Below are 20,789 nucleotides of genomic sequence, written 5' to 3' on the forward strand. Positions count from 1 at the left end.
TCAGACAATTCTTCGGAGACACCGACAGAAAGAGGACCCTACAACGCAAACTACAGGGACTCAGACAAACCAGGGACGCAGCACAGTACGCAGCGCAATTACAGCAGATCTGTCAAGAACTAGGAATCCACGACGACGAGCAGAAAATGGCTATATTCGAACAAGGACTAAAACCAGAAACCCAATACGAAACCATCAAGATGGGACCATACAACAGTTTCGAACGAATGGTTGAAATGGCAGTACGCATCGACAATCAACTCTACAACCTACGAAACATACGACAAGGGAAAAACACTTTCTGGAAAGCAAACCAATACAAAGGGTCAAACAAACGCAACGACTACGGCACCACACCCATGGAATTGGACGCCACTGAAAAACGACCTTATAATACCGAGAAAAGCAAAAGATGCAGGGACAAGAAGCTATGTTTCTACTGCGAGAAACCCGGACATATCGCAAAAGACTGCAGGAAGAAACAAGGGGATACCAAGAAACACCTCAACGCTACCACTACGTCTAAGACTAGTAGCCACGAGAAGGAGCAGGGTAGAGGAGGCTATCAAGACTCACAGAACGACAAACAATACCTTAGGGCAACCAGCAAGAGACCTACTCTGATACGACAGAACGCAGTCGTAGGGTATGGATCAAGTTCTAACGGACTCACGGAGGAAGAATACCGAAGACTCCTGAGATGCCGAACCGACGGAATCACAACAGAACAGCACAACGATCTATTACGACAAGAATTACGAACACTAGAAAAACACAGACGAACCGTCACGGAAAGATCGGAACTACCAACAGACGTCGAACACGACTTAACGACAGGGCCCAACCAAGGAATTGTGACACCAGAACAAACAGACTCGGAAGGAGAAACCGAATCAGAATACGAAGATACGCAGGAAACGAATAACTGGGAAAACGAAGCACCACGGATAACGTTCAAAGATAGTTATGAACAACTACGGGAACAAAGAGAGAAATGCGATAACCAGATACCCGACGAACACTGGACAGTGTGCGAAGAGAAAGGACTATGCTTCAGACACAACGAGGAAAAACAGACAGAAGTCAGAGACCCCAGGCACCCATGCCACGACGAATACGGGTGGGACTGCCACTGCGAATACCACATCTTCAAAGAAACATGGAAATCAGGACGAAGATTTCACTACGAAAACTGCATGAAATGTCCATCGTGCAGAGATAGCAAGGACATCCACTGGAGGTATTGTACAGACAAGGAGTGTCTGGTACACATCGACAAATACTCAGGATGGATAGATGGAAAAAGTGTCAATGTAACGGACCAAGAAAACATAACGCCACACGAACGACTGGAAGTCTTATACTGGAAAACAGGCAAACAAATCACTGTGCAGTATGAAGGACATACCACACAGTTCGAAGGAAAAGCGGCAACCAGATATTGGTTGAAGACGACACGACACTTACGAAAACAGCTACAGCTCCAAGAGAGTCGGAAAGACCGAGCAACACAGACGACAGAGTACCTAGACGAGGACTCGACAGACGAACTCAGTTGGGAAGAACTGAATGAGGAAATTCAGACTTTAACTAGTGCTGAAGGACCGTACGACGGAACTCATGATCAACAAACCAAGACGATAGGAAACGGACGATTTCGACAGTCTACAGGACTTAAAACAGGCAGAAGTCTAGCTGCAACAAGAGGAAAGAATCACTTGGCGATAGTAGTCCAATTGGCAGGGCTAAACGCGCGAGCACTGATCGATTCAGGAGCTACTGGGAACTTCATAGATCTGGAATTTGTGAAGCAGTCAGGGATTCATACCCAAACGAAAAAGGAACCATACAAACTGGGAGGACTTAACGAAGATTGGAACCAAAGAATCGACAAGGAAACCAGAGGTATGAAGGTACACGTCAAAGGACGGTACAAGGGAACAGAATGTTTCGACGTGACAAGCCTAGGGAGTTACGACATGGTCTTGGGACACCCTTGGTTAGCGAAACACAACCCGACTATTAACTGGAGAGACGGCACATTGTGACTAGATGGTGGAAACCGCCGCTCTGACCAGAAGACTGATACCCTTGCGGCCACCCGCACCGAAAGAAGGGATCGAGGTCAGATACTGGGCAAGACGCCCCAGGTCGAAACGGGAACGACAGGAACTGCAAACGATCGATCAACAAAGAAGCAGGAAACGGTTCACCGAACGGAGGAAGCTACTGAAATGGACAAACTACGACAACAGATACCGAAGGAATATCACGACCTAATCGAGGTATTCAGAGAACGAGAACCATCAGAAAGCTTGCCGGAACATCAGGCATGGGATCATGAGATACCCCTAGTGGAAGGGAAGACGCCTGCATACAAACCCACATACAGATTAACCGAGACAGAACTCGAAGAACTACGGAAATACATCGACAGCAACTTGAAAAAAGGATATATACGACAATCGACATCACCAGCAGGATACCCAATCATCTTTGTACCAAAGAAAGATGGAAGCCTACGATTATGCGTGGATTACCGACAACTTAACGATATAACGATCAAGAACCGATACCCATTACCACTCATTGATGAGATACAAGACAGATTTGGAGGAGCAACATACTTCACGGCATTGGACATACGAGAAGCCTACTACCGGATACGAATGAAAGAAGGCGAAGAATGGAAAACAGCATTCAGGACACGATTCGGATTATACGAATTCTTGGTTATGCCTTTTGGATTAACCAACGCACCAGCAACATTCCAGGCACTTATCAACAACGTGCTACGCGAATATTTGGACATATTTGTGGTAGTATACCTGGACGACGTCCTGATATTTACTAAAGGAACCCGAGAAGACCACACAGAAAAAGTCAGGCAAGTACTCAAGAAACTTGAAGAGTACGAGCTTTACCTCAAAGCATCAAAGTGTGAATTCTACAAACAATCAGTCAAGTTCCTAGGACATATCGTGTCAACAGAAGGAATCCAGATGGACCCGGACAAGATCAAAGCCATTATCGATTGGCCTACGCCGACAACAGTCAAAGAAGTACAACAGTTCCACGGACTAGCGAATTATTATCGACAATACATACACAAATTCTCAGCAACAGCGAAACCCCTGACGGACCTATTCAGGAAGGCAAAAGAGTTTATTTGGGGAACCAATGAAGAACAAGCATTCAAAGAACTTAAGGAAAAGTTTAGTCAAGGAGACATGCGAATACACTTCGACCCGAACAAAGAGAGTTATCTCGATACAGACGCATCAGACTGTGCGATCGGAGCACGGTTACAACAAAAAGACGACACAGGAAAACTAAGATTGGTTGCATGCTACGCAAGAACCATGACCCCTGCAGAACAGAATTATGATATCCATGACAAAGAATTACTAGCAATTGTTGCAGCATTTAAGAGATGGAAGCAAGAGCTCCAAGGAGCAAGGCATCTGACCACAGTTATCAGCGACCACCAGAACCTGACATACTTTACGACGACTAAGGAACTCACACGTCGACAGTCAAGATGGTATACCGAGGTGCTAGCCTACTACAACTTCAAAATACAACACTGCAAAGGAACAGAGAATGCCTTCGCGGACGCGTTGAGCAGAAGACCAGATTTAATGACGAAGAAAAGAGAATCCAGAGCAATATTGCATCTAGATCCAGATACCAAGGGTATGATCTTAGATCAGCAAGCATTGAGAGCTACTCGAACGGTCACGACCGAGGAAGACACTCTGACGAACGAAATACGAAAAGCAATAATAAAAGATCCCTTATTCGAACGAATCAAGGACAACGACGAAAAATACAAAAAGGAAAACGGAATACTTCTATATCAAGGATTGATATACATACCCAGAGAAGTACGACCACGAATACTAAGAGACAACCACGACGCAAAAGTTGCAGGACATTTCGGAATTGAAAAAACCATGGACCGGATTACGCAAAACTACTATTGGCCAGGAATGTGGAGAGAGATCAGACGATACATCCAGGAGTGTGAAGTTTGCCAACGAAACAAATCAGAACGACACGCGCCATATGGACTCCTACAGCCTATACCATACAAGGAAACAGCATGGAAATCAATAGCGATGGACTTTATAGTCAAGCTACCGAAGTCAACAGAGCCACGAACGGGCATTCAATACGATTCGATACTTACAGTCACGGACAGACTGACGAAGTATACTTATTTCATACCATTTATCGAAAAGACCACATCACCGGAGACAGCATACATCCTATTACGACATGTCTTCGCAGACAAAGGATTACCGGACGAAATTATATCAGACAGAGACACAAGATTCATGTGTAAATTCTGGACGACACTCACTGAAAGAATGGGGATTGAACAGAAAGCCTCGACGGCATATCACCCACAGACAGACGGACAAAGCGAAAGGATGAACCAAACAGTGGAACAGTACCTGAGATGTTATATCAACTACGAACAGGATAACTGGGTTTCACTACTACCAATGGCACAGCTCGCCTACAACGGAGCGAAGAACGCCTCGACAGGCATGACACCTTTCTTTGCAAACTACGGAAGAGAAACGGAAACGATAAAAACACCAAAAGAAGGCAAGACGCACGCCTTAGAAGCAGAGGTTTCGGCAGAACAGATGCGCGAACTCCACAAACACTTACAGTTGGATCTCGAATTCTTGAACTACAGAATGAAACACTACTACGACCAACGGCACGTGGAAGCGCCAGACTTTAAGAAGGGGGAAAAAGTATTCCTACTTCGACGAAACATCAAGACATTGAGACCAAGCGACAAATTGGACCACAAGAAACTGGGACCATTCAAGATTTTGGAAAAGATTGGACAACTCAATTACAAACTCCAACTTCCAGACCACATGCAAATATACCCAACGTTTCACGTCTCATTACTCGAAAAAGCACCCCAGAACGCCAAACCATACGAACCAGAAATACAACCAGAAAATCAAGAAAAAGAATACGAAGTCGAGAAAATCCTAGACAAGAAAGTGATCAGCGGACGAACTCACTACTTGGTTAAATGGAAAGGATATGACTTCTCAGAAAACACTTACGAACCCGCTAGGCACCTGAAGCATTCGCAGCGCCTGGTGAAGAATTTCTACCAACGGGTAAAGAACCAGGAGAAGGAAGGCCCTCAAGAAGTTGATCAATAGAATAATCACCGGAGGAAGGGGCACCGAAAGTCAGGGCGAAGAGATCCTGAGCCTCTTGCTGAAGGAAAGCCTGGTCATCGGACAGAGAAACCTGAGCAGCCAAGGCCTGCTCCCTCTCAGCGTCCAAGGCTTCCAGATCCTCCACAGTCTTCACATCGGAGCGAAGAAACTCGCCAGCACGGGAGCGAAGCAATTTCCGTTGTTTTTCGATGCGGGAAAGACGACCGAACAGTTCCGACACCCGAGCACGAGTCTCCTCTTCTTCACGCTCCAAGCGATCAGTAGCTTGAACGAGCTTGTTCCAATCCAGATCCGACGTTAAGTCACCAGCGTTACACCGTTTGCCAGAACGAGTACACTCGCTGCACTTCTTCGACTCGGGAGAAACGACGCACTCCTTTTGAAGGCGAGCACAACGAGAACAACGAGAGGCCATGACGACACCAGAGCGTTCGATACGTTCGGCAAGACGATGCCTGTTAAGAGAAGAATCACTGGATTTGGACGACATGATTAGTACATGACGAGAGGCGCTGAAAAGGAAGGAAGACACTAAAAACACGAAGGGAGGACACTCACGGATATTTATGCACTCGTCGAGACGACTCGATAAGAAAGGAGGGGATGATGTTACAGACCACCTGCGGCGCAGCCCCAGAGTATACGCTCATTGGACGGACAAGACGGAACGGAATAACCACGTCCCACTCGCCCAGTCGCCCGACTCACTAGAGCGACTGAGAGAGCAGGGAGAGCCAGTATAAGCCGCCAGGTCGACGAAGTCGACGGCGCGACCAAGCGACTCGGGAGAGTAGGATATACAAGGACTTGTATATAAGGACGCTCATTACCTTAGGATCAAGAGTCTTATACTCGCGATCAAACCAGCTACAGTTTTACCATACTGCTCAATACAAAGCACTATTCCAGTTGTCTTATACTATATTCACCGAATATCCCTTTGCCCATTGACGCAGGTCAACTTTGTCTTCACTGCTCACAAGGACCTTCAGCCTTCATCCGACCAAGGCACTGACTGAAGCCACACTTGGAACTGAGGGATAGTCTCGCTATAGTATTCTATCTCGCCCCGGTACCGAGCCGTCTCCTACAACGACTCACCTCCAACCCAAGCTTTCCCTAAGACCTTCGTACCTTCTGTCTTACGGCAGGTGTGAACCTCTGATCACCTTTAGGTAATCAAGGAGCGCCGTCAGCTTGTGACAGTTAGTCCACTTACTAATGACATATTGACTCGTCTTGCTTTAGTATATTCCTATAGTTAGTATGCTCTCAGGGGTAGGGTGATACATACCTAGTTTTGTCCTTCTTAATATATAATCATAAGTCACTTAGGTCGGAGTATCTATAATAGTATGATAGCTCTAGTAAGTTAGAATTACTTTTACCTCTTTATAACTATGAAGTCGGGGCTCTATCAAGTCGAAATTAATTATACCTTTTTATAACTGTGAAGTTGGGGCGATCAATATCACAAGCTGACGGCGCTCCTTGATTACTTAAAGGTAATTAGAGGTTCATACCTACTATAAGACAGAAGGTATAAAGGTCTTAAGGAAAGCTTGGGTTAAAAGTGAGTTATTATAGGAGATAGCTTGGTACTAGGGTAAGATAGAATACTATAGTAAGACTATCCCTTAGTTCTAAGTGTGGCTTTAGTCAGTGCCTGGGTTGGATAAAGGCTAAAGGTCCTTATAAGTAGTAAAGATAAAGTTGACCTATGTTAATGGGCAAAGGGGTATTTAGTAAATATAGTATAAGATAACTAGAATGGTGCTTTATATTAAGTAATATAGTAAAACTATAGCTGGTTTAATCGCGAGTATAAGACTCTTGATCCTAAGGAAATGAGTGTCTTTATATACATGGTATATCTGGTCCCTTCCTCCTGATTCTTCTCAGGTCCCGTCGTGGACCTGATGTCCCGGTCCCATAGGGACCTGTCCCTGGTCTTGGCATCTGGGACCTGTCCTTATGGTCACGTGATGTGTAGTTATTCCGTCCCGGAATCTTGTTGTCCAATGAGTGTATATCCTGGGGCTGCGCCGCAGGTGGTCTGTAACATCTATAAGAGTTAACCTTAGTATATTAAATTAATATATAGCTTTATAAATAGAGGTAATTTCTTTATTTTTTAAAGCAAGAATTATAAGTTTAATCTTTCCCTCTATCTCTATAGAGTTTCTATTATTTTTGTTACAAATTGGTGGCATTATCGCATATAGAAGTTGTTAATTAGTTGAAAAGTGTACGCGTTTGAATTTGGTGGCCGGCTCGCTTGGGTGGCCGGCTCGCATGTGGATTACGTTAGGAATTATACAGCTTACTCATCTAATGACTAGGTTCTATACACAATATTACAACAAATACAGAGGATAACGAATAGCAGCCTGTTGTGACGTATGTTCGGGTATCGGAATTCCTGATATCCGATACGCTTTAATACGAGCCGAGGTTCTTCTGGACAATCTATAGAAGTGGGATAGATCTTAGACCTGGGAGAGAAATATGTCTTACGATGGCGGATTATATGCAAGCATAGGAGATGGCGTTATGCATCAGAGTAGGATGATTCTTTCGGAGATATAAAAAGATAACCATAGGGATGCGGCGCTATGCTATATACACTAATGAAAAGAGGAGAGGGTATCATTATAAGAACTGTCTTATTGGTTTGCGGTTTTGACACCTTTTTTAACCCGGACCCCATCAAGCAGGTCTCCGAACTTCCACCGCCTTCTTCTATCTTTGCTCCCTGCCGAAGAGGTGACTGATTGATCTGGAGTCGGTGTTAGGTCTCGGCGAGAAGCGCTAGAGCCGGATATCGGGCTGGTAGCTGTATGAGTTGAGTTTCTATTGCTGTGTCCTGGGGCCGGCCCTGGGAGAGAATGAGATTCATTATCATCATGATAGTTTGTCTCGTCGGACGTTTCATGGTCGGTTAGATCCTGGAACGCAACTGGTCGGTGGGGGTGATTTGGGGGTGATGATTCTTGGGCCCCTGTGCAAAGCATGCTACATGACCTTGCATGTATAGGAGTTGAAGGGTAGCTCTCTTTACCGACGCCATCATCAGAGCAGCTCCTACGTGTGGGAGGTTTCTGTGATGACGGGCGGGGATGGGGAGCCGTAGAGCGCCGTCCCTTCTGGCGGATGCGTGATTTTAAAGACTGGCGATTATTGTTGCGATCGGGAAGGTCGTCTGTCTGTATATCTCCAACGCCAGCGTCTGGAGAGCGTTCTGCGGATACCACAGCACTTGGAGACGGGAGTGGGCTGGTGTTGTGGCTATTAGTGGAGGGTTCACTATATGTAACGTGTGGGTTTCCAGCCCATCCTTCCTGAAACGCGACCCAGATCCCGGTGATGGTGATTAGTCGCTGGATTTTATCGTTGATTTCGACAGGGCTATGTTTCGGTATGGGTTCGCCTGGGGGAGAGCCTGGAATGTCGGGTTTGCGATTGGCGTATATAGATAAGAGGGATTCTTGATCTAGTACTTCAATTCCAGTACGACATATCCAACCTATAATCGGATGACGACGAGTTTGCGGATCAATAATGCTAAAGGTAAGTCGTTTCCCGTCGTCTGGGCTGGGCGACTGTCGACCGCCCCCTTGAATAGAGGAGCTACGGTTCCTTCGACCGCGAACGACCCAGCGCACGCACAATTTAATTCCATGCTCATCTGTAGCAGTAAATCCGTAGCCGCCCTTGGGCAGAAACTCTGATGTCCAGCGTAGGCCATTGGTCAAGTAGATTTCGACATTGCTCTTAGACTTCGCATCCTCTTTGCGAAGCTGGGATATCGTGGCAATTGGCTCCCGGAGCTCGTTTGATGATTCGTTCCGTATGCTCTTGTCGTCATCACCAGTATAGGATGGCTCGTATGTATCGCTTGGAACGATGATAAGATCAGCCGTGCAAGCACGGTCTCGACCTGCAAAGGCGCCAGGTAGTTTGCGTGGAGAACGGGCCTTGAAGAGAGAAGATGGAATGACATCAAGAGTTGAGATAGGGCGGGTAGTATTTGAGACCTGTTGGAGTTGGAGTAGTAGCCGGGGACGAATCCTCAGCCTTTTATGTCGAGTAGTTGGTGGAGGATGGGCAAAACGAAGGACAGTCCTAGAACGAGGTGACTGCTTTTTAGAAGGACTGGAAGGGGGGCTGATATTCCCACTGGTGCCAGGACTGTCCGAGTCTGATTCAACATGTCCGGCGGTCTCTTCGGTGGAAACGGGCTCCTGAAATATCACTGATGATGATGGTACAATGCTGTGATATGTGTTATTCTGCGCCATAGGTGTCGAACTTTCAGAGCTTGAAAAGGGAGTCCCTCCCTGCTTCGTCAGGGAAGCAAATCCTAGAGACAATATCGATCGTGCGGATGGAAAGAAAGCAGAGGCTCCCGATTGTGCATCTGGGGAGGCCGAGTACTCGTGTCGATGCGCAGCAGCAGCGTCAGCGGTTATCCCTAGGTTGAGCTGCATAGCTTGATGAGATAGTCATAGGTCCTGTGAAGCCTTTCTATCTCAACCGGCCAGGAATGTCCAGGATTCAAGTTGTATCAGTCTGGGTCTGGCGTGTGAATATCCCATTGAGTTTCTGAGGAAAGGTGTATGAGATCGCGTGCCTCTGGTGTATAGACCACGCGCAAAATCTCAAATCGCAAGATGCTTGGTCAAGATAGCAGAAGAAGCCGGAACAGCAGACGATATGTATTTCCCTGGCCACACCGTGGTGCTATATATAATCGTGTATACTAACGGATGATTTTAGGCGGACCAAAAACCAACTGCGATGCTCCCGTACTGTTGGAGTTAAAAAGAGAGCAGGCTTTAACAAAGATCCGTTGTTTCAGACTGTCCACATGGAGACGGAGAGTATTGTACCCCGTTGCGAACCTGCACTTCGTACAACGAACGATGGCTTTTCTTTTGGCGAAACCGGGCGAGTGTCTGGTCTTATATGAGATCTGCCCGCCCGTGGTGATCGGGTCCAGGGTTACGGGGGAGGCAACGATGTTTTAAGAATTAAAGGAGACACAAGAAGGATGCACGCACTGATCCTACCCTGAACCAAGGGCGTATCTTTGCTGCATATATATATATCTCTGTCGAAAAAGGCTGAAACATACAGAGCAGGGCCTCACGGGCCGGTGCATCCATCGAGCATCCACCTAGTTTGCGACTTCTTCCACTCCATGTCTCCCCGTCCTTCGTCCGCAACGCCCTCTCTCCGATTAGCCTCTTGAAGTTATGCGCGCGAGTTATACGAGCCATGCCTTCTTAGAGTTCGCGGTGGCTCAGATTTGACAGCAAGTTGGTATAAAGACCATCCGTTCTCCGGCCTTGCTCACGTTGGTTAGCCACTCTAAGCTTGGTTTCCTCGTTTTTCTCACCCTGTGCCTTTTAGGCCAATGAAGACGCCCCCGCCGCATCCCTGCGAGAGTTCCTCGGTCCTTGGTCTTTGCTGATCATGAATGCGGCGGCCATGTGGGTGTCTTCAACACGCGATGTGTTGCCGGTAGGATGCGGTATATAACTCATCTCTAATATCTTCACGATGCATAGACCTGGGAACACCCAGTCTCTGGCCTGTTGACCGACTGTTGTTCTTCAGCTGGAGGGCTGACGGCAGCCAGAAGCTACAAGCCCAATCAGCCAAGATGGATCGAGGTACCAATGACCTGGGGCTTAACCTCTTGAAATATGCAGGCGGTCATAGGCCTGCACAACACATCATCTCGGCAGTTCTCTCGTTCCTGCTCCACCAGATCATCTGGACCAAAAGAATCCGCCAAAGGTTGTCGGAACCATTGATCCAAAACCTCCGTTCCAGGCTACCGGAGTTCGGCTAGTCAGATGCCCTGCTAGAACGACAAGCAGGGCGACGATAGCTACGAAATAGCTGCGATAGCTACGAAATAGCTGCGAATGGCCGCGAAATGGAATGAAAAATACAAATATTGAGCCTTTTGCTGCTGGGTGTCATTGCAGGGAACCCTTATGTCCGGTTGAGAAATATTACCAGGGTGTTATGGCGGTATAGCCCGTCGACCCCATTTGCTGTGCGACACGCATCCGGGCGAGAAATCTTGGGTGAGAGGCTACGGCAGCACCGGTTAGAAGCAGCCGGATGGGAGTACGTTGACGTGAATTCCTGCCTTGCGGAAATGTCGTTGCCTGCGAGCCCTAGTTGTCTCGTGGCCAGACGTTGACTTGCGTAGGGATGCCACTTCGGATGCATCTGATGGATTTCCTACCGCGAAGCTAACTGTATAGAGTAACTGTTGCGTTGAATGATATTTATATCCGCCTGATTACTTACTCCGTACTTCCATCATGCCCGTCTTGAACTCATCACGAATAAAATCAGTTAAGAAGCTCTGGGGCTCGTGTTCAGCCAATGGCGATCCGTTAAATCAAATATATTAACTAGTTAACTCCGTTGACCGTTGCTTCGAAGGAACGAAATGTTACCGGTTGTAGTCAAAGCAGCAACATTGGTCGATGGCTCAGTCTAAGCCTCCTAACGTTTATAGCTATTTACATTTACTCGGCTAAATACGAATAACGTTGAGGATTAGCTTGCTCCGTCCAATCCAGAGCTTGTAGCTTGTCATCGAACGAATGTCTTCAACGCGGACGACGGTGACGCGGACGACAATTGACAACATCGGCATTCTAAATCAGCCAATATACACATTAACGAAATGCTTCTGCCTGTGGAAGATAGTTTTGCTCCTGATTGTGCTCGCCAGCCCGGGACCAGGGTACGACACGTCAACAGCACTGCTTCTCTCGCCCGAAGAGGAACATGCTCGTAACTCTGCCGGGACGGTGGAATGGCTGATATCGCATGTTGCGCATAAGGTAGCGAGGTGGGATTCGATTTACTTCCTGAAGATCGCGCAGAGAGGTTATGTGTTTGAGCAGGAATGGGCGTTTGGGTATGGGTATACGAGGCTTCTATCATTTATACTCCCTGGTTAGTGAAGTCGCGTCTTGTTCCATCTTCTAGATGACATGTTTGATAAATGATGTGATTGTTAACATGTTATTTAGCATCCCTGAGGAGCCTGCAGAACCTTGCCGTGGCTGGTGTCGTCCTTTCGCATCTATGCCATTATCTATCAGTCCTGGTGCTTTACAGGCTATCTCGGGCCATATTCAAGAGTGATGGACAAAAGTCCGATGCATTGCCATTCCTAGCATCGGCACTGCACATCGTCAGTCCTGCAGGCGCCTTTCTTTCTGCACCTTACATGGAGGCGCCGTTTTCGTTTCTCAATTTCTCGGGTTATTATATGTTCATTACCGCGCTCAACGATGAACGTCGAGGGAGCTTCTACCTGCGAGATGCTAAATTTCTCTCTGCCGGTGCGTTGTTCGCCGTTGCAACGGCCGTACGGAGTAACGGGCTGCTTAGTGGCCTGTTGTTCGTCTATGACGCTGTGTTTGGACTGCACCAGCTATTTACGCATGGCCTGTCATGGCATGTACTACGACGCCTGGCCATGATAGGCGCAGGTGGTAGTCTGATTCTGATAGGGATCGTTGGGCCGCAATATGTGGCATATAAAGAGTTCTGTCTGGCGGAAGTTTCGCGGCCGTGGTGCAGTCGCCTGTTACCAAGTATCTACACTTGGGTTCAGGCATATTACTGGTGAGTTTCCAAGCCTATTTGCGCGTTTAACATGGATGCTAACAGCTCCGATCAAAGGAATGTGGGCTTTTTGAGATATTGGACCTTTTCGAATCTCCCTCTATTCTGTATAGCGGCTCCGGCGATATGTATACTCGTGTATTCCGGTATACGAGTATGGGCGACCCTGCTACCGATGCTTGCTGAGCCAGGGCAGAAGGACGGAGGAGAAACCAAAGCCGACTCTGACTCGAGCTACAGCCTCAGATACCAGGCCAGACTTGCATTACCTCAAGTAGTGCTCGCGCTCCTGGCAGTCACAAACTACCACATCCAGATCGTGAACCGAATCTCGTCAGGCTATCCGCTCTGGTACTGGTTTCTGGCGTCCTGCCTGGTGAGCGAGAAAAGAAATTCCACGACCTTGCCGCGCTGGCTGAGTTCTCACGTAATCCTGCGTGTGACCGTGATGTATGGGCTCGTCCAGGCGTGTCTGTTCGCCTCGTTTCTCCCTCCAGCATAGGCACAAGACCCAGGCAACTAGCTAGGCTGACGAAGGCCGTATCTCTACCTTTGTAGCTGTTCGTTAATTGCGTAGACGTTGATCTGCCTGAGCCGGCGTCAGGATTAGCGATTATCCATTCATTACTAATACCTGCCAGTATATAACAAGCTCTCACTTCTACCAAACAGTATCCATCCTCTCATTCCTATATCTCATCTATCTACATCTATCCTGTCAGTGAAGAAGCTATTATGTCATCTTGACTAGTTCACGTGCCTTGGCGCGCTCAAACAACAAAAGACGGAGCTCAAAAGTGTTCTTCCGGAGCTTCAAACGACATCTATCGCCACAGGTATTTGCGAGGTGAATGAGCTTCGGGTTTTAGGTCGCTGGCTTCGTTCTACAGGTGATATTTGCTGCTCTACGTTGCCGCCTTGACGAACCACTGTCTCTGTGACCTGTGTTGTTGTCACGCTAGCTGCACACGACCTTGATACCTGTAACTCGGGCACAAGAGCATACGCCAATGTCCTAGAAAACGAAATCGAGATATCAAACTGTGAATAGGCCGGTAATCAATCAAAGAAGCAGTAAGAGTTCCGCTCGCAGACCCTGGAGAAAAAACATCTCCTTTGCTATTCTACAAATTTCCAAACTAGAAGGCTCGATTTGAATTTCTGACAGCTTTGCAGCCTAGGTAGCACTATATCGCCCATACTCTTCCCTACATGCCAGCTCGATACGCTCTCAAACAATGAATATCGATCGTTTTCCAGATGTGCTGACGGCCAACTTGGTTGTCGGTGGCAATGAGGTCTCCCGGGCTACCTCTCCCGGCGGAGAGTCGGCCCAGCTTAACGGCACCGTGCTTGAGGACCGTTCGAAAAAGGCTCGAAGCCGACCGCGGACGTATCCCTATCTCGAATACCCTCCCTACGAACTTGAAGATGATGAATTGCGGCAGCACAACTTTGAGGAGATCCTCAAACACCTGTACATGGCTATTGAATCAGGAGACTTTACCCCCGGTGCGGTGCACTGGACTCGAGAGCTCCGAGCCTGGCTGTCTCTAAAGTTCGATCCTACGAGAGAACAGCGGTCGAAGCTGGTACGGCTCTATTATGAGCTTGCCCTTGCTCCTGGTATCGATCCCGTGGTGGCAGAGCGGTTCTCGAGCATGTTTATGGTTCTTACCAAGTATGTGCTATATCCGATACCTTTGCCCATGTTGCCAATTATTCTCGTGCTGACTCGTATACAAGGCGGAAACATTACCTTCGGCCGATCAAGGATATAGTTCTTGACTGGAGACCGCTGTACAGAGAGTTAAAAGTGTTCGTTCTTCCATCAGAGGCAGAACTCGTACACTCGATAAGCAACAAACGCAATATCAAAACTTTGATAAAACTTTGTTCCTTTGCACAGTTCTATTTTGATCCCCTTGAGCTTCCTAATATGCTACAAGAGTTTCTTCCCCATTTCACAACTTCGTTCACTGAAGGGGCCTTTATTGTAGTTGGCCTTATGAACTTGTTCGTGTCCACAGCACCAGCACCCCCAGAAAGACTCGATTTAATCCCCCAACATTACCTCCCAACATACTTCCATCTCTGGTCGTTGGTAAACCGCTCCAGGACGTTTGATATGAATTTCCTAGATATTCTGTCGCGGTTAGCTCGCGATTCTCTCCCTGCTAAACATATTCCATTTTCTGAATTCGGAATCTTCACCGAGGAACAAACTTCGCTTATTTTCACCGCTATCCTGAGATTGCTTGAGATTCCAGTGGGACAGGCGACGTCTTCATACAGTGATATAGTTGATATGTCTGCTGGGTTGGCCATAATGCTTGACCGTGATTCGAGAAATCATCCAGTCACGCATGACATTGCTAGGTGGACGGTGATGTCTCTTTCACCAGACTGCGCAGACTCCAAAGACTCGCTTCTTAGCAGGTTAGAGGGGCTGATTCAAGCTGTCGAGACTTTCTTTCACCCTTCAAACTCGGGATCATGGACAAAGACTCTCTCGGAGCTAGTTAACTACCTAGCAGACTTTTTTGTCATGCGATGGAACCGGGAACGCAATGGGGAAATGGAGGTACCTCCAGAGAGGAGACTGACTGATGCGATTAAACGCCGATTTGTATTGTGTCTACGAGACGTGACATTCATGGGCATCTACGCTAAGAGTGGAACTGCAATGAACTTCTTCCTCTCGACACTTCAGTCCCTGGCATATCTGGAGCCGAACCTGATTCTTCCCGGAGCTTTGCAACGAATCTACCCGTCGATGCAGGGGTTGGTAGAGGTCCATAGAACTGCCTCGTCCCTCCGATCCTTACAAGTCCTGTCAAGAATCATGGTACGAACTAAAGGCTTCCGTTGCCATATTACCACACTACTCGGCCTGGCTCTACCCGGGATTGATGCCAATGACCTGGGGAAATCATTGCATTCTCTTGCGTTTATTCAAGCTGTGTGTTATAACATACCTTTTGAAGATCTTACAAAAGGCCGCGATGATGTCAATGGTAACATGATTGCCGTGGAATGGGTTACTGGAGAGCTTGAGCGAATGGAAGAGCAAGGGGCCTCTGTCGAGATGAACTACGACACGGAACTCTCTGACGAGGATGAAGAAAAAATATTACGTTCATCCACCACGGAGTTTGGAGAGTTCTTGATCTCGTTCCTAGGAAGGGTTTTTACTCTTTTGGAGAACCTACCTGATGCTGCGCGAGTGCGTAGTGGCTCACCTGAAGAGAATGTCCTGAACACCCTACCTGCAACTTTCCTACCTCTTTTATCCACCCTTTCTCCAGAGTTATATGACTTGGCCTTGAATAAAATTGTGGATTTTGTTTCCGACCGTGTTATCCATCAAGCAAGAGATGCCATGGCTTTTATCTGCAATGCTCTCTGCAAGGTTAACCCTGAAAAGGCGTTGAAGCGCTTCATTCCATTGCTAATTCGAAATATTCGCACTGAGATCGATGAAAACGGCGCAGCTTCTACCAGAACAACAGGCAGTGACGTTTTGCCTCGCGATCGTGGGCTGGTATGGAATATCAGTTTGCTGAGTATGTGTGTAGTCCATGTCGGAGGAACGGTCTTGAAGTATAAACAAGACCTCATCGATATTGCATTGTACATGCAGCGAAAGTGCAAGGGTATCCCTACCATACATATTTCGAACTTTATTCACCATCTTCTACTTAACCTTACCATGACCACCATTGTCGACCACTCGATGTATGAACCTCACCTATACCTCAAGGGCATTCAGGTTGAACAATGGGGTCAGAAACAAGACCCAAAAGAACTTACCATCAACTGGCACGTCCCACAAAGAGAAGAAATAGAGTTTGCCGTTGAGCTGTTTACATCTCAGGTGGAGGCTGCGTTGAATTCATTGACCTCGCTGACGAGCGATACACCCAACATCAAACGCGATGGAAGTGGCAAGGACTGGTCAGATGAAGTGACGAGGAACATCGTGCTTCTCAGGTTGATCATCGCAGGCATCTCTGCGCTATTTGACAATAGAGCGGCTTCGAAATGTCGCGAAGAGGAAGCCCCTAATCAGGGCGGCGCCTACGTTTCTGGGGGAGCAAACACCTCAGCCGACGAAGAAGCTGAGATGGACGATACTGATTCTCCCCTGGATATATCTGAGGAGTCTACCCTCAGACCCACCTTTCAATATCCTGCAGGATACCCGCTGACGGAGGACGACCCTCTATACATCGCCATCCATGAAATCAGGGAACGAGTCGGACACGTTCTACACAATGTTCATAGGTTTCTGGTTGACAAACAGGAAGATGATGTATCCTGCTTCTCGTCGCTATACACGGCCTACCGCTGCTGGTTTGTCGATGTCGGTATCGAACGGTCTGCTCATTTACTGGACCGCGTTTCAAAGCTATATGGTGCAGATGTCCACCCATATAAGATGAGTGGCGTGAGAAAAGATTATCCTCGCCCATTACTTGTACGTCGAGCATACGTGTATCACTTGCAACGACTCCGTCATAATGCAGCCCCCCGACCACGTTCAAAGCTTGATGCGACCCTTTTACTTGACTTAGCCGAGTCTAGTGTATCGCTATATACTGATATCAGACGAAACGCTCAGTCGGCTGGGGAATCTGCACTTCGGTCTATTTGGGGCTCGCGTCTACTTGTTATTCGCCCATTGATCAAAGCTCTCCAGAAAGCCCTAAAAGCGAATGAACATCCTCGTATTAAGGGCGCAATCTATTCTCTTATGTATAGCAGTTTGGCCAAACCACTCGGTCGTCACTGGAAGTACACGCCGGCGCTCATTAGGGCGTTCATTGAGGCCACTACAGTTGACAAACCTTCGATCCAAAAGCTTTGCAGCGGCACCTTGTATCAAGTTATAGATTATGGACGCGCTGCTGACAGAATGGCTATTCTTAACCAGGATATCATAAAATCCATTGCACCCTTTGACGAAAGCGTTGCCGCGAAGATTGAAATGAAGCGGGAATCTATTCAAAAGAAGCGGATATCTATTGAAGAGAAGAAGGCAGAGATGGCAGATGAGCTTGTCAACTTGGCGAGAGCATCTCACTGGAAGAAAACCATTCGGACGTCGGCAATTGTTATTGCAATGGGGATGCGTTTTGACCACGTAGCCAGTGAGAATTTGATCGATCTTATCATTACAGGTTCCATCGACTCTCATCCTGGCCTAAGATGGATGTATTCTCAGACTCTGGTTGCACTCTTTACTATGATCGATGTCAGGGCAGTGTGCCACCATAACTACAAGGACTACATCCTCGGAAATCATTTCGTCCCATCAAAAATACAAGTCACAACAAACCCTCAAGACCCTAATTGGACAAGCTCCTACCTAGAAAGCTTTGCCCACCCCGAAGCAGAGTACTATATCGACCATGATCACCCCGGGTTCCTTGTTTGGGATAAAACCATGCCAGCATACAAGGCGAATGTTGAACGAGATGTTGTTTATGATTCCCTCGAATGGAATACCCGCAAATATATGGGAAAATTGATGACTCGCAAGTGGCTTTCGGAATTCTTCAACTATTTGAAGCAAGAGCCAAGGGATGCATCTGCTGATAAATTCCGGATGTCTATTGCCACCATGCTGGTTTATGTATTCCAGCTTTTATTACGTGACGAGCTTACTGTCGTAACTTTCGATGAGGTTAAAGAAGAGATTGAACTTGTCTATGAAGATGGGAGCGACAAACACCAACATCGCGCTACCGCTGAGATTCTCGGTGGTCTTATAAGCTCCGTGGCCGATATTAGTGTTGAGAAGCGCACCGCTGTATGGGAATACGCCTTTCCGATTATTCGAAGGATATTCTCTGATGGTCTCACGCCTGAGAATTCAGGATACTGGTCTCAGTTCCTTCATCTGACCTTGCAATGTAGGGATCCTCGTCGGTCATGGCCATTGGTGGACTGGTTATCTAGTTTCCGTCTAGATATGACTTCCAATGCCGCTTTCAAGGAGAGCTCTAAAATCACTTTACTCCATCGATGCATTTTGGACTCCGGTTGGCACTTCCAGCTCGAAAAGCCCATCGTTGAGGATTTCCTAATGCATCTCGACCACCCATATAAAGGAGTTCGTGAAGCTATGGGACATACGCTTGCTTCTATCTACCGAACAAGATACCACGAATCGTATGCCAGTGTTGATCAACTGATTCAAGCCCAGAAGAAAACGTCATCAGTTGGCAATCGAGCCTATCAGCCCAGCGAGGAATTCATCACCATGATCACGGAAGTGTTCAATAGAATAGAAAAGTGGCGACACGAAAGAAAGCCAGGCCAACAAACACCATCTGCGTATACTTCCGGGAGTAAAACCGTGTTACTCTGGCTTGATTCGACGCTATCCTCATTTGAATGTACCCAGCTTTTACAGTTTTTCCCTACCCTATTTACAGAACAGCTCTTACATATGATGGATGTCAAAGAGGATCCTGAGCTACAATCTCTAGCTTACCACGTTTTCCGTCATCTTCCCAACATCCCACACCCTGGTGGTGAAGATTCTGATTTTATCAACTCTCTTATCCGAATTGGCCGTACCTCCCCTTCCTGGCATCAACGTCTTCGCGTCATGATTAATATGCAAATTATCTATTTCCGCAGGTTATTCCTTTTGTCCGCTGTTGATCGTGAGAAGCTATTCGAATGTGTCGCCGGCATGTTGGGGGATCAGCAACATGAGGTCAGAGCAGGTGCATCTGCCACTCTTTCTGGGATGATCCGATGTTCGCCCGTGGCTCTACGACAGGATATGGTCCTAAAGTTGCTCGATAGATTCACAACTTCCCTTGCCCAGCACCCCTTGCCCAAGAAGCGTAGAGTTATTTCATCCGGATTCTCGTCCGCCACATCCACTGGTGCAAGCACGCCTACACCAGAACACTCTCGGCTTATTATTACACGCCACGCCGCTGTTCTCGGCCTAGGAGCCCTCATTCAAGCATTCCCGTACACTAGCCCCCCACCAAGCTGGATGCCTGATGCACTGACAACACTCAGCACAAAGGCTGGCGGAGATCCAGGTGTGGTTGGCCAGAGTGTGAAGTCTATTATCAGTGATTTCAAGAAGACCAGGCAAGATACATGGCACATAGATGTCAAGGTGAGCTCATACCTGATACCGCTGTTAACGTAAGATCCCCAACTAATATCAATTGATTCCCAGGCCTTCAAACCAGATCAGATTGAAGACTTAGCTGGAGTGTTGTGGAAGAGTTACTTTGCTTAAGCACCGCCTTAAGGAAGGTCTCGCTCTTTTGGATGAGAATCCTGGATTATTCTTATTGAAATCTCCCTGGTTCCCGAAATGGCCGTATGGAAAAGCCCTTTTGACCGTTATGTTTACTACCTGCTTCCCTGCATTATGGCCCACTTGTACCATGGATTTGGAGAGTTCGGAGTCTAGGTATACCATTGGGTGCTATCATAATATTTTAATTGCCTTACAGCTGTAGGTTAAAAGACAACCTGGGCTGTGACGTGTTATCATGCTAATCAGTGCTGTTGTTAATCATCGATATCAAGCTCGCTAAACATGGCCTTTTTCTAAATGAGGAGATTACTGGCTTATCTTGTTGCAACTTGAAAGCCCTTTTTATAAGATAATTCCGCACCTGTTTGGCTAATTTTACGTATGCAGCGGAACGAACAATGAAAATATTAAAAATAAATTCATATTGTCCCCTTTTACAATTCCACTTAGGGGCCCAGCCGATCTCAACAGTTACAGTTGCGCATATCGAATAGGAGACGGACGATATGTGTTTCACGTAGGCCAGCAGTAGGAAGACAATTGACCCCTAAGGCATGGAGAATGTCAGCGTTTACAGGGCCAGTGCTACCTGGTATACC

At 47.2% G+C, this 20,789-nt stretch overlaps 3 protein-coding genes across 3 annotated transcripts; 2 read left to right on the forward strand and 1 right to left on the reverse strand.

Moving 5' to 3' along the window:
* Nucleotides 1–7,888: 7,888 nt before the first annotated feature.
* Nucleotides 7,889–9,712, reverse strand: GIQ15_04135 (uncharacterized protein; the record flags this gene model as incomplete). The annotated part of the gene is made up of 1 exon (XM_033551552.1): nucleotides 7,889–9,712. The coding sequence occupies one exon, from the start codon at nucleotides 9,710–9,712 to the stop codon at nucleotides 7,889–7,891; it is 1,824 nt and encodes a 607-aa protein (XP_033405282.1).
* A 2,142-nt stretch (nucleotides 9,713–11,854) lies between these two features.
* GIQ15_04136 (GPI mannosyltransferase 2) lies at nucleotides 11,855–13,392 on the forward strand (the record flags this gene model as incomplete). Its single annotated transcript, XM_033551553.1, has 3 exons — nucleotides 11,855–12,212; nucleotides 12,290–12,890; nucleotides 12,936–13,392. The coding sequence occupies 3 exons, from the start codon at nucleotides 11,855–11,857 to the stop codon at nucleotides 13,390–13,392; spliced, it is 1,416 nt and encodes a 471-aa protein (XP_033405283.1).
* A 736-nt stretch (nucleotides 13,393–14,128) lies between these two features.
* Nucleotides 14,129–20,166, forward strand: GIQ15_04137 (uncharacterized protein; the record flags this gene model as incomplete). Its single annotated transcript, XM_033551554.1, has 3 exons — nucleotides 14,129–14,571; nucleotides 14,637–20,040; nucleotides 20,104–20,166. The coding sequence occupies 3 exons, from the start codon at nucleotides 14,129–14,131 to the stop codon at nucleotides 20,164–20,166; spliced, it is 5,910 nt and encodes a 1,969-aa protein (XP_033405284.1).
* Nucleotides 20,167–20,789: the final 623 nt, after the last annotated feature.

Source organism: Arthroderma uncinatum, assembly GCF_011692745.1.
Source record: "Arthroderma uncinatum strain CBS 119779 chromosome Unknown scaffold3, whole genome shotgun sequence".
In the NCBI taxonomy this organism is placed as follows: Eukaryota; Fungi; Ascomycota; class Eurotiomycetes; order Onygenales; family Arthrodermataceae; genus Arthroderma; species Arthroderma uncinatum.